The sequence below is a fragment of the Ananas comosus genome, linkage group 19, assembly GCF_001540865.1.
Source record: "Ananas comosus cultivar F153 linkage group 19, ASM154086v1, whole genome shotgun sequence".
Taxonomy (NCBI): Eukaryota; Viridiplantae; Streptophyta; class Magnoliopsida; order Poales; family Bromeliaceae; genus Ananas; species Ananas comosus.
The window spans coordinates 7542700-7556598 of record NC_033639.1 but is presented as its reverse complement, the minus strand read 5'-3'; the positions used below and the strand labels follow the sequence as shown (position 1 = coordinate 7556598).

The 13899-nt window shown below is 37.4% G+C and overlaps 2 protein-coding genes across 3 annotated transcripts; both read left to right on the top strand.

Moving 5' to 3' along the window:
- On the top strand, positions 1364–6278 carry LOC109725183. 2 transcript variants are annotated; one of them, XM_020254277.1, is made up of 5 exons: positions 1364–1896; positions 4156–4312; positions 4979–5202; positions 5641–5814; positions 5909–6278. In XM_020254277.1, the coding sequence occupies exons 1-5, from the start codon at positions 1651–1653 to the stop codon at positions 5993–5995; spliced, it is 888 nt and encodes a 295-aa protein (XP_020109866.1). In that variant the 5' UTR covers positions 1364–1650; the 3' UTR covers positions 5996–6278. The 2 variants fall into 2 exon arrangements, with proteins under 2 accessions (XP_020109866.1, XP_020109867.1); XM_020254278.1 differs by having other exon boundaries at positions 1651–1896; positions 4982–5202.
- LOC109724567 (elongator complex protein 4) lies at positions 8216–13716 on the top strand. The gene is made up of 8 exons (XM_020253424.1): positions 8216–8539; positions 9802–10061; positions 10168–10243; positions 11474–11630; positions 12116–12194; positions 12376–12535; positions 12628–12719; positions 13115–13716. Exons 1-8 carry the CDS (start codon positions 8341–8343, stop codon positions 13280–13282), a joined length of 1191 nt encoding a protein of 396 aa, XP_020109013.1. The 5' UTR covers positions 8216–8340; the 3' UTR covers positions 13283–13716.

The following is a 13899-nucleotide window of genomic DNA, read 5'->3' as shown; positions in this document are numbered from 1 at the left end:
TTGCCTCACTGTGGGAGAGCCTTTCTCCAATAAGAGAAGGTTTTTAGGCAAGATAAAAGACATGAACTTACCCTTTGATATCATGGGATAAGAACAGATCGCTAATGATGACTTAGTATAATTCTTAGAGAGTATATTCGTCGTGCTTTCATTCTTCTTGCTATTTATCGGCCGGGGAATATTAATAGAGAATGTTTGAAGCACCCAGGCTAGTAAAACCGAAGAAATGAAAAATTTTTACTCTAATTGATTTTTAGATTGAAAAAACTTCAACTGAACCAAAGTTCAAGTGAAATTATATTTCCATTACTATTTGTTTGATAGAAGCTAATGGTTTAAAACTGTAGTTATCCTCATTTTTATCTTTGTTTTACTAAAAGTTTCATACTTAGCATATAGGAGGCTGAAAAGAAAATTATAGTAATTAATTTTTTGTTATTTTTTCTATTTCTTTCTATGTTGTAACTGACTTCATGACTACCACCTCGGGCGAAGTGGCAAAGAATATCACGGAGATTATGGCAAGTGAACTTACGAGCAAATTTGGTTTACAGAGAATTAAATGATGAAAATAGCCATTTATGGCCGAAAATTACGTCACCTCCACTCTTAGTGAAACAAAGATGTCCTTTAATTGTTTACTACATTAAAAGTATTATGAACGATGCAGTATACTATGAACTATTATTTACAAAATAAATATTCGGTAATTCAATACAGAAGATAAAGATAATTAAATTAAGTAAATAACTTACTTCTATCATATTCCAATTATAACTACTGAATTGCTTTTCTTTTAAAGAAAGATAGCAAGCTAATTTCTTCTTTCTTTCTTTTTTTTTTTTTTCAAGAAATGAATCGAGTTATAAATGTGAAGCAACTAGGCTTCGAAATTGAGACTTTGGGTACAAACAATCAAGCCCTAAAGTAAGGACATTATTATACTAGCACGATACTAATGTAGTGGAAACGAATTAACTACGTAAAAATATTCTTTGCTTATAGCTTTTAATTCAGACCAATTCGACAAATATATGAAAAAAAAAATATCATTGATCTTTCCTCACGCATCACCCAACATTTTCATGTTTGTGAACAGTGATTATTCTTACAACATGTATAAAATTTTTCCTTCTATACGAGAAAATTTCAATTTATATAAAAAAATGCTATGTATATATCTATTAAAAAATCTTTTATTTCATTTCATTCGTTCAAGAATTTACAAAATTCTTATAATTTTTAATATGAAAAAAATAATAAAAAAAATAACTTTTTATCTTTTTGGATAAATAAGATGTAAAATTTATACCTAATATTATATAGATACACATCATATGCATATAATATTTCCCTACTCTCATTTCCAAGCAAAGCACCAAAAAGGGCTACCCTTTGATCAAAAGGAAAGAGAACCATTACGTATATACGAGACCGCCCCATTCCTCTTCTCTTTCTCCATCTCGAACCCCAAGCCTAACCCTAACTCCTTCACGAAGACGAGATCGTGGCCTCTGCATGGGCGGCGGAGCTCTCTAGGGAATCGGCGGCGGCGGAGGCGAGAGTAGGGTTCGGCTCCGGCGACTACAAGGCGGCGGCGGCGGCGGAGGAGGAGGAGAGGCGGCGGACGCGGGGATCGTCGGCACCACCATGTCTGCCCTAGTTTGTGGGAAGAGGTCGTCTTCTTCTTCGTCCATCTTCGAGGAGCTCCTCCACGCCCCTCTCCCGTCCTCTAAGAGGCCGCGCCGCTCCGCCTCCGCCGTCGCCGCCGCCTCCGCCGGAGGCGGCGCCCCATCACCCGCCGCCGCCCTCCGCCTCTCCCCGGGCCGGCCCTCCGATCGGTGCGGCGGCAATTTGGCTCATCTCAGGGCGCTCTTCCCAGAAATGGACCAGCAGGTGAATGAGTCATATATATATCTTTTTTTTCCTCGTCTTGTTGATGTAATTTTGTGTGTGGAATGGTAACAGTTGTGTTTTTTATGGTTCTTGATGAGGTCCGAAATCAATCTGGTGCTGGTTTGATCTGCATGTGATTAAATTATTGATACCAATGCGTAGGAATAACATGATTGTGTTATAAAAATAGTTTTGAGTAAAAAAAATCTTTCCTTGAAGGAATTACGAGCATGACCTTCTGATTATGTTTGTTTATAATCTGTATATGAACGTGGAATATTTGAAAAGGATGCTTGTGCTTTGACTAGTATACGGATTCATTTACAATGCGTAGGCAACATAAAAGTTTAAAGTTCTTCGAATAGTTTCAAACGTGTTATATAACCTGCTGTGTAGTATCATTTCCTTTTCTCTTGTTGCCATTCGAGATGGTCGTGGGACACTACCTATTTATCTCTCCGATATATATCTTGCATGGAGATTACCCCATTCGAGATGGTCGTGGGACTCTACCTATTTATCTCTCCGATATATATCTTGCATGGAGATTACACAACTCGCAACCCCCTGCGGGCAGAAGGTGTCATCTTCTGTCTGGACACTTTCCAGAAATTTGCTAAGTTGGGAGAGCTTCTGCTTGAGTGTACGCACTTTAAGTTATGACATTTAAATAGGATTCTTTATGAGAGAGTCTGCCATCTGGATTTCAATCTGTGCTTCCTCGTCACAGACTCACATTAGTGTACTTTGTCATGAATATATTATTCACGGGTTTAGATCGTAGCCTTTTATTACATGTGGTTGATATCCCGATATGGCCTTTCCTTCTGTGAGTTTTTGCATGTGGTAAACCCCTTTGTGTGGGTTATTTTGATCGGTGCTGCCATGTGGTTTGGATCCGGACTAATTTGTTAAGGGCTTATGCATGTTCAATCATCTCATGATTGTAAGCTGGTCGACTCTTGTCGGAGTAATTGTAATCATCAAGAATGCTGAAAGTGGCTGTTCTTTAATTTACTATAACCTCGCTAGTTGTAAACATTGCGATTAATCAGAAGAGACTTGAAATATACTGATTTGTTAGTGCCGGTGGTGATGGGGGCTCTCATTCTCGCTTGTTTGAAGGCTGCATTTTTAATTAGCTATGCCAATTAATGAAGCTGAGCGGTTGAATTAATAATATTTCAAATGGCTAAAATGATAATTCAGTTAGGATTACTGCAGGAAGGATAATATTTTTCTCTATTAATGATCTACTTCTGCGTGAATAAATGGACCTAAATTTATTGTTGGCAAAAGTGTCTCTGCCAAGCCAGCTGGACATGTTAGATTTACTCCAACAATTTGCACCACCTAATATCTCAATTTGGAACATTTTGTATATTATTTTCCTCTATGCCCCTATTTGGCTTCTAATTCGGCTCTTCTAGTTGACTGGTAAAATTTAGGCCTTTGTTCATGTTTTTCTCCAATTTACTGAGTTACTTTCCATAAATTTTGAGATTGTTTGCTGTAATTTCTTACGTGGTGCATTCTGTCCTTTTGTGCTGTCCATTGTGACGGTTTCCTCTTAAAGTAGTTCATTTTGTCGTGAAGTTACAGAAGTGTAACTCCTGGTTAGCAAGCATGTAAAGTTGTTTGGTGCGCCTTCAACAGGTGTAAGCTTGCATGGAAAGGGCAGACATGTAGCGCTTAAGTGCATTCACTTTCCTAAATGAGTCTCTGAGAGGTTTTTAGCTAATTGAAGATCCAGTTCTCTTATTTGTTGGTCTCTCCTTTGAAATATTCATCTCCTAGGTGTTTTATGATGAGCCTCAGCAGATCCATCTGAAAAGGGTGTTCTTGTGAGTAGATAGTTAGGATCGCTTCTGATTACTCTGTAGCTTTCTTTCAAGGGAAATGTTCAAGTATGAGATGCAGGTAATGCAGATTGTGGAACTAGTCTATTTAGACTTTGAAATTCCTTTGAAAGTGATTCTACAAAATAACTCGCAGTTTTTTTTTTAAATAATTTTTTCAGTCCATTCATTTAATTTGTACCGATTGATTAGGGAAACATTCTTGGATTGCATGTTTTGATTTTTATATGCTTGAAGCTTCTTCTTTTTGATAGTTACATACTGGACTGTTAATATTGTATAAATCCAATAATTCTATTAGTTAAGGAAAGGTCTGATAGATAAAATTTTTCTTGTAATTCATTGGTAAAACTTTTCTTGTATGTCACATAGCTCATAATTGTTGTGGAAATGGTTTCAGTTTCTTGAAAGAGCCCTTGAAGCATCTGGAAATGATTTGGATTCTACAATAAAGAGTTTGAACAATCTGCATTTGGAGTCTGCTGAAACTAACTTATCTTCTGCTTTTATTGAATCTGGAAGTGGAATATCACCGAATATTCAGCTAGTAACTGAAGGTATGACACATTTGGATTGGTATTAACCTTCGGTCAATTTTTGTCTTGATACAGCAACATGGTAATTTTGGTTTTCTCTACTTATCCACTGTTTCCATCTTTTCGTTGGATGTGAACTTTTTTCGAGAGGTAATTTTCAAGAATGTTGCTGCCTTTTTTTAAATTGCTCATAAGTGATGATGTAAACTGTGCTCTTCTGTTCATTTGTTAATTTATAATCACCATTTCTTTATAGATGCAGTAGGACTAATCCTTCCTTTTGGTATGTTCTTTTGTTCTAGCTATGAGATGATCAGAACTTCAAGATGGATCAACTTTTTATGATGTCCTTTAATCCTTGTCTGTTCTTTTCCTTTTCCTCTTTATATGGGTATTGGAGAGGCTTAATGATATCAGATAGTTGAGTGCTTCTTTTAAATTTTGATTTTAAGCTACTTGCTAGAATTTGAATGGGAAGAGCTACTGATTTGAAGCTCCAAACTGGAGCCTCTATATATGGGCATCAAAAATTTTATTTTTGATTTTTGCCACAGTCATTTTCAGTGCTTGATCTGGGTTATCTTCTTCTGTTCATCTTGCAAACAGTAAAACTATGAGAAAACAGTATACATGGATCATTTTGATGCATTTGACTCAAATTGCTTTTTTTTTTGGGGCAACTTGCAGCAGATGGTGTGAATAATGGTGGGGCGGAGGCAGTTGCTGAGAATCCACCGGCTGTAGAAAATCTTCCAACAGATGGGTCTGGATGGGTTGAGTTGTTTGTGAGTGAAATGATGAACGCATCTAACATGGATGATGCAAGGGCTCGTGCCTCAAGAACACTGGAGGTCTTGGAGAGGTCCATTATTACGCGCGCTGGTGCTGAAGCCCTGGAGAGTTTTCATAAGGTATTTTCACAATTCTTTGTTGGCAGTAGTTGGTTGTTGAACAGTCATATTAACAGGTTTTGATTTGTTAAAACTTAAAATTCCTGCCTTGAGATGACAAAACAAGAAATGTGAATTGTGATGCTTAGAAGGGGCTTGTAGTTGGTCCTTCAACTGTTTGATTGTTAGAATTTGGTCCCTAATTTTTCGATTCCACTACAATTTATGTTTTCATCAAGTTTCTCGGTTGAATTAACTGTAGATGGCCATGAAATAGTCTGGTGAGAAGTCCGTTTAAGTTGTTTGTGTGGCCGTTTCAGATGTCAATTACGTAGGTATTTTTGTTCATTCTTGTGTTGGGCACTATGCCAACCGAGCATGATAGTAACGGAATGCAAGGCTAGAGACCCAATTGTTCCTTTGAAATGGCTGATGAAGTTTTTCTTATATGTTGGATAGGAAAATTTGTTGCTGAAGGAACATGCGGAAGCCATGCTTCGAGAGAATACTGTTCTGAAAAGAGCGGTGGCGATCCAACATGAGCGCCAAAAGGAGTATGATCAGATGAATCAAGAGCTGCAGCATTTGAAGCAGTTGGTGTCTCAGTACCAGGAGCAAGTCAAAACCCTAGAGGTAACTTGATTTTTCCTTCCCCCCTTTTTAAAGCGAAAAAGCTCGGCCTAATCATCTAATGATTTTCTTTTGTAATTTTTTTGATGGACAACAGATCAACAACTATGCGCTGAGTATGCACCTCAGACAGGCTCAGCAGAGCGGCTCAATTCCCGGGCGATTCCATCCTGATGTCTTCTAGAATAATCGAGGAGAATACCTATAATCTCTCTCTCTCTCTCCTGAATTATAGTTATTTGTAGGTTTCTGTTGTTCTTCCTGTGGAGAATGATGAACTGGGACAGCTTGTTGTGCATAGTTTTGGTAAATTCAGCACCTTTAGAACAAAAGCTGCATCTTATTACTATCCTATCTATTCACAGTGTTTTAAACTTGTAAAAGTTATGTTGTGTGTTTCAATAGATTATCATAAAACGCTGGAAAATCATGTGAAAGCTATCTATGCTCGTTTTGGAATTGGTTCATTAAGGTTTATGTGAATATCTATAATATGACCTTAAATGCTCCAGATATGAATTAGCCAGTAGACTTATACTAGGAACTTGATACTACTTTTTGTTGTGTTTGATTGGAGTAATTGTTAGCCTACATTAATTTGGAAAAATGAAGAAAAAATTCCTCGTATGTGGTGTAACGCATTCGCAACTTGATGTGGTTTCAAAATGTACACCTCTATAACCTTGTGATTTGTACTTGAGCACTTTAATGGTTTATATTATATAAATTATAACAATTTGCTTGCTATCTTTTGTGGTTCTTATAATAGAAAACTAGATAGAAATCGTAGTGGGGCAAAATGTTAGACGTGGAGCTGCAAAGTAGCAGCAAGCTGCTAATGTGCGTGATATATATTAGCAAATTCAAGTATAGCCATCTGAATTATACTATGATTAATTAAAGCATACACCACTGTATATATAGTGATATATTAATAATGTATAAAAGTTTTTTATTTTTAAAAAATTATTTCTTGATAGTAATTTTTTTTTTTTTTTTTGTGTATGTGATGGTACTTCTCTCTTCTTCTCTTAACTTTCATCTAAAATTTTATTATAATTATAATATAAAACAAAAAATAAATTACTATCAAATTATAATATATATATATATATATATATATATATATATATATATTATTAATATATATATATATATATATATATATTAATATAGAGCTAGGGCTACTATACTATCGGTACACGGAGTGCTCCGTGCTACAATTGTTTTCGAATGATGCGGCTTCCAAATCGACGATCGGCTCGTCTTAGAGTTGATCTAACATATGAAAAGTATTTAGAATTAAATTTCATAATTTTCGAGTATCATTTACCTATCAAACAAGTAGCTAAATTGAACGCTGAAAAAAATCTCATACAAAAATGATGACAAACAGATTTAAAATTACAAAGATAGAAACTGATCTTACTTAATAGTTGAAAAGAATTTCTAATAAAATTTTCATCGCAATTTGATTGTTTTAACAACCAACGTTAAACTCACAAACACACACCACATCGGCCATTAAAATTGTCAATTTTGAGATACTTCTGACACTAGTCAAATGATTCGAAAAAATTTGAAATATTAGTTTCCAAATACTTTCTATAGTGTAGATCAAGTCGGAACGAGGCCTGATCGTTCGATTTGGAAGCCGCATCATCGAAAAACCTTGGAGCACGCCGAGCGCTCCGTGTACCGGATAGCATAGTAGCCGCGACTCAAATAGTATATATATTAATAATATATATATATATATATAATTGAGCTAGAATACTTTTAGAAGAACCAACCCCTTGGTGCTTCTAAGTTTCTAGCTCTTAGATCTACTCCTTAATTACTAATATCCCTTGTATCAAATACTATTTCACCTACCACCACCTATCACCATCATTTCAACCCTACATCTCTCTATCCAATAGTTAAAAACTCAAAAGCATCACCCTCTTGGTGCTTTTGAGAGTATTCTAGCTCAACTCTCTCTCTCTCTCTCTCTCTCTCTCTCTCTATATATTTATGGTGCTTGTAAAAGCACTAAGCTTTTGGTGCTTGTGAATTTTTTACCGTTAGATCTACGTATTTGATCATTTTCATCCATTAGATTATACTATTCAACCAACCAGCTACTCAACCTTAAAGGGCCTACATCATCCTAACCGCACATCTTTTAATTCAATGATAAAAAATCTACCAGCACCAATAACTTGATACTTTTAAAAATATAGGAGCTCAATTCTATATATATATATATATAGAGTGAGGCTACTATGCTATCGGAAGCACGGAGCCTTCCGTGCTTCCAGCTCGTTTTCGATGNTCGTCGATTCGAAAATCCGAACATCAAAAACAACTTGGAAGCATGGAGTCGTATTATGTTACCATTACGAGACTGAGTTCGCAGGGTTTATCGGCGACTCAGATAGTCATATAATACAACTTGAATTGCCCTTTAAACCGCCGCGTTTTCACGTTCTCTTCTCCACTCCGTCGCCGTTTTCACCACCCCGGCGATTCCCCGTCGCGATCGCCATGGCCGCGGCGAGGGGCTCCCTCCCCGGCGCTTCGCGAAGCAGCAGCAGCAGCAGCAGCAGCAGCTTCTCCCGCGCCGCCCTCCCCTCCTCCCCTTCTCCCCATCCTCCGCCGCCGCAGCAGTCTCCCTCCCCCGGCGTCAAGCTCGGCGGCGGCGGCGGCACCGCGTTCGTCTCTACCGGGATCCCCGACCTCGATAGTGAGCAAAACCCTAGACCCCGCCCTTCTTCTCCTCCTCCTCCCAGATTTCAGAGTTTGCTTGTTAAAAAAATCGAGGTAAAAACATGTCGAACTTACCACAACCATGGATCATTTTCAGTCGGCTGCTCAACCTTCTAAAATTTTAATTTTATTATCTAATTTTTTTTTAATTTGTTTAATTTGAGTCTGTTGATGGCTCTTTGATTTTAAAATTTGAATCTGTTGTTTATTTTACAGATTTAATTTAATTTTTATAGTTATAAATTTATTAAAGTAAATAATTAGCTTAAATTTTGAAATTAAAGTACTATTGATTGACTCAAATCAAACAAATTAAAAGATTGGGTAATAAAATTAAAATTTTGAATGGTTGTTTGTGGTCGATTCAAAATGATTTATAGTTTAGGTAAGTTCTGTACGTTTTTACCAAATATCGATTTAGGCCCAGTTTGGTATTGCGGCGGCTAAAAGCACCTGCTTTTATCGTTTGCAAGTCGTAAGAAATTCTAACCACATACTTCTCCGATGGTGGTGGTTGTCAGTGCAATTTTCTAACATCGGAGGGGGAAAATTTAGAAGCACTTTTGGATTATTTTAGAGCTTGGAAAGTATAAAAGCTGATGCTTTTGGGAACACAATCTCGAACTCTAGCCTTAGTAATGGTCTTAATTCTCCGACTGATGTATATGGTGGAGATTGGATGAGTCATATCACATGTACCGACCGGAAAGATAATGGAAAAAATAGAATACATGAACTTATGCCATTAATGTGTTGTTTGTTCGTCTCACTGGTTTGTAACATTTTAGGAATGTTGTACAGTTTACATTTGGATTGACAAGATTGTCATCATGCCATTTGGTTAAAGAGGGTGCATGAGACTTGTGTATTCTTGGTAATGAGATGCTCATTCCCCATTGGACTATGACAATGACGAAACACCCTCTCCGGTGGTATTGTAGATATGCCAACTAGTTGAGAATCTAGGATGATTTCACCACTTCACCAAAACCTATTGCATCTTTCCAACTTGAATTGCATGGTGACAATTTGTGCATTTTGAATAGAAAATATTTAGGATTCTTAGAATATTATGAATCGGTGGTACAAACAACCCCTAAATGACTGATATGGGAATTTTAACTTAGGAACTCTCAGAACCGACGGTGGTTAGTGCTGGCTCTGAAACAGTGTTGTCTAATAGATTGATCTGGTAGGAAGTGGCCCCAGGAATAGTCTTAACAAATGTTTTGATTGTAGGGATTCTGGGCGGGGGATTCCTCCTTGGATCAGTGGTAATGGTGATCGAGGATGCTGATGCGCCGCACCACCTGCTCCTCCTTCGCAGCTTCATGTCACAGGGCATCATGCACCGGCAGCCGCTTCTGTTTGCGGGGACATCGAAGGAGCCGAGGGCGTTCCTCGGCACGCTTCCGTCTCCGGTCTCCTCCTTGGCCTCGTCAAAGGAGGAGAGGCAGCGGCGAGGGGCAGCGGGAGCAGATAGTAGTGCACAAGATCAGGTTGCTGATTTTACTTTTTCTCCCCCCTCTTTCTCTGTGATGTATGATATTTGGCTTGGTTTATGGATTGATTGGTTTCTTATGTTTGGTTTTGTTGGGGTTGCAGGAGAAGAATTTGAGGATTGCGTGGCAGTATAAAAAATACTTTGGGGAGCAGAAGATTGGGGAGACTCAGAACAGAGGTCAGATGTGATTTTTGCTTATTTGCTTCTTTCCTTTGTAGTTCTGTTAATGGCATTTGACTTGGATACACCACACTGGCATAAGGCTGTAGAACCAATAGAGAAAGTGGAGGATAGTGGCATGATTGAAGAATATGGTCTTATACTCTTATCTCCTTATATATGTAGTGAATTCAGGTGTGCGGACTTCAAACCCTTATCCATCGTTTTCCTGGTCTCGTAGAATTCGTCTTCAAATTGAATCTGAACAACGTCAATAAACTCATACGAGTATATGGAGGCCTATCATTTGTCACGAAGTTGCTAACACAATCTAGACCTGGCAGACTTGTTTTGTTGATATCATGCTATTCTGTATCAAAGGAATAACCCATTGGTTTTGAGTAAAATTGAAGATGATTTTTGATTGAGGTTACAAATAAATAAAAGTCCACCCAAAGTAGATTAGGATATTATGATATGCAATTTATCCCATTGTGTTTTGTAGGCTATTCCTTTGAGTAATTAGGAGGCACGAGCAACTGTAATGGCACTATTAGCTAGGTATTAAAGGAAGCATGATTAATCTAGTATGAGCAGATCAGCAGACAAGTTCTTAACGTACATTGGCTTTGTGCTTTTATACCATATAATGTTGATATCACACCTTGAACGTTTTGAGACATCAAGCAGTTGATTAGTGTTTCGAGCATAGCTCTTTTGAAGTTTGTTCTGGTTCGATAAGTTTAGAGACGGCAATGCTGTATTTTTGTTCCTTTCAAATATTCTGATTGACGAGCAAAGCTTTTTTTGCTTAAACCCAAAGTCAACGGTCATGTGGAAAATAGAAAATAGAAACCTTCCTTAGAGCTGGGAATGCTAAAGTAGCAGCAGCTCAAATATGTTTTTTTTTGTGGTTACCTTTATTGGAGAGCATGTGAATTTATCTTCTAGAGATTCTGATTTAGATGACAAGAAATGTGATAATGATTTTCTTGTTCTGTTATTCAAGATGATTTTGGAGATGATGTGTCTCTTCTCAGTTCTTACGTTCAGTACATGCTATTTGCCTACTGTGCAGTAACCACATGCCACAAACAAAATAATCAGTTTTTCATAGGAGTTATCTAACTTCTGTTCCCTCTTCTGTGGCATTGGTAAAAATTAAATTATAGACGTATTACTTTTATCGCAAATTTTTATCTTGCTGCTTCATATACTGGAAAATAACCCTTAGTAACTGTCCTGCAGACATTGAGCAGGAGTACAGCAATGATTTTGACCTGCGGAAACCTCTGGAAAGACATTTTCTTAATGCCCAAGAAATTGATTGTGTAAGCATTCAAGATGCCAGCAGTCTTGCTATTCTCCATGATCACGTTTCGTCCTTTTTATCCAAACTTCCTCGGTATGAGCAAGTTCTATAGTTTGTATTTAATTTCATGAAAAGAGAGAAAAAAGTGACTTCTATTCCTTGAGGACACTGAAAATATATTCATTGCTTCCTCGAGGATAATGATAATATATTATGACCTTTCGTTGCTGCTCCCAATGACATTTTTTTTTCCTCTTTGATTGAAGGATTCTCCCATAAACCACCCATTGATTGCTTTTGTTTCAGTAATAGGACCAAATATTGAATATTTTTATAGAGGGGCCTTGTTGTTGGTTACAAACTAACACAAAGCAAGATTGATTTATTGACCCCTGTGAAAAATATTTAAAATTGAGTTCAGAATTCTTTAAAAGCCATCTCAAAGTGATTCAAAATCATTTGGACAAAGGGCTTTAATTTATGTCTATTTTAGTGGTCTATATTTTTTAATTTTTAGTTTTTTTTTTGTTTGCTTTTATCTAAATACCATATATATTTTTTCTTGTCTCAACATCCAGAAAAGATGGTGGCTTCCTAAATGCTGGTCGGATTGCAATACAGTCACTCTGTGCACCACAGTGTGGATATTTTGAAAAGGTAAGGTTTCATTTCTTTGGCATCATTTCCACCCATTGAATTGCTAGAGCTGATGGAAATCAACTTTAGCAATTCTTATTGTTTTTACTTGGTTGTCCAACCTTTTTGGTCAGCCATTCTCCTTTTGTTTATGATATTTGGTGTAGTAGATCAATTTACATCTGGTGAAATATCGTTGTAGGATTGGGATATACTTTCCTTTATCAGGTCTCTGAGAGCAAAGATACGATCTTCTAATGCAGTTGCCGTGATTACTTTCCCGGCTTCAGTTCTTTCGCATTCCTTCTCCAAGAGATGGCAGCACATGGCCGATACACTGCTGTCTGTTAGAGCAATTCCTGGTAAGCCAAAACTCCTTCGAGTTGATTTGATGATTGTGTTGTGGCCCTATGCTCAACGTATAAGCTTTCTATTGTTTTGTTTCTTTTGACAGATGAGGACAAGGATTTGGGAAAGCTACTTACCGGATATCAAGATATGCTTGGCTTTCTACACGTGCATAAGGTGGCTCAGAGTCATACTCAGGTATAGATGAAGTGGGCATTTTTCTTTTTTCTTTTGCTAAGCTTCACCAATTTTCACTAGCTATGCTTTACAAACTATTGGATATAGCGCAAAAATACTTCAACAGATAGTGTTTAGGAGAAGTGGTTCACATGAATATTGATGCTCATTCCGTGAATCACCGTCTCCTCCCTCTCTCTCTCTCTCCCCCCCCCACCCCCAGGTATATATGTGTATGTGTGTAATTTACATACAGGTATGATCTTCATAGGGAAAATGAGTCGCTTGTAGTTATAGTTCGGATAACATATCTTCACAGTTGGAATTCGATTCCCTCTAAGAAGTAAATTAGATAGCAGCAACCATTGCATTTCCTGATGATTTCTGTTCATGCTGTTCTTTTTCTTGGCAAGCAGGTTCCTCTTATACTAGAGGCTTCTACATACTCTTTAAAGCTGCAAAAGCGAAGGTCGTTGGTCCTGGAGCAATTGAATCAAGCTCCGGTAGAGGCTTCAAGCGGCACTTCGTACGCCACGTCCGGGAGTTGTTCCTCATCGTCAAAAGGTTCACCACTCGATTTCTAGTTCTAGCATCTTTAGCTGACGCCGAAGATCATTATGCAGAATGCTGAAGCAACGCCTTAAATCCTTCTTCATAGAAGAACCCTTTTTATTTGCTGTTAACATCTTTCTAGCTACAATTGCAATACTGCTAATGTACCACCTATTTCGGAAACAATTGAGGCAATGCGTGTAGTTTGGTAACATTTGTATTAGACGTAATTTATTTATGTACATACAAGAGTTAGAAACAAGAGAAAGAGAGTGATTTCCCGATTCTTGTTATTACAACAATGTTTGTCTCATACTGTTTCGGTCTTTCAGAGGGTTTGCAACCATTCTTTTTTTCTTTGTTATCAAACTCAGCATGAGATTTCAGATTGTAAAGCAGTCTCTCTGCACTCCAGTAGCAACTAGTAGAGTTGTATACTTTTATATGAAGTTGAGCGTTTTGGTTATTCATAATTTCTCTGGTCCTCATCTCCTGTTCAACTAGTAACTGATTCTAAGGTTCTTCGACTGCCTCTTGTTTCAAATTTCAAGGCGGAGGTTCGAATCCTTCCGTTCGAGACCGCATTAAGTTTGTAATGATACTAATATTATAAGAGTTATAAATCCATTCAAAAATCAATGTCGTGGAC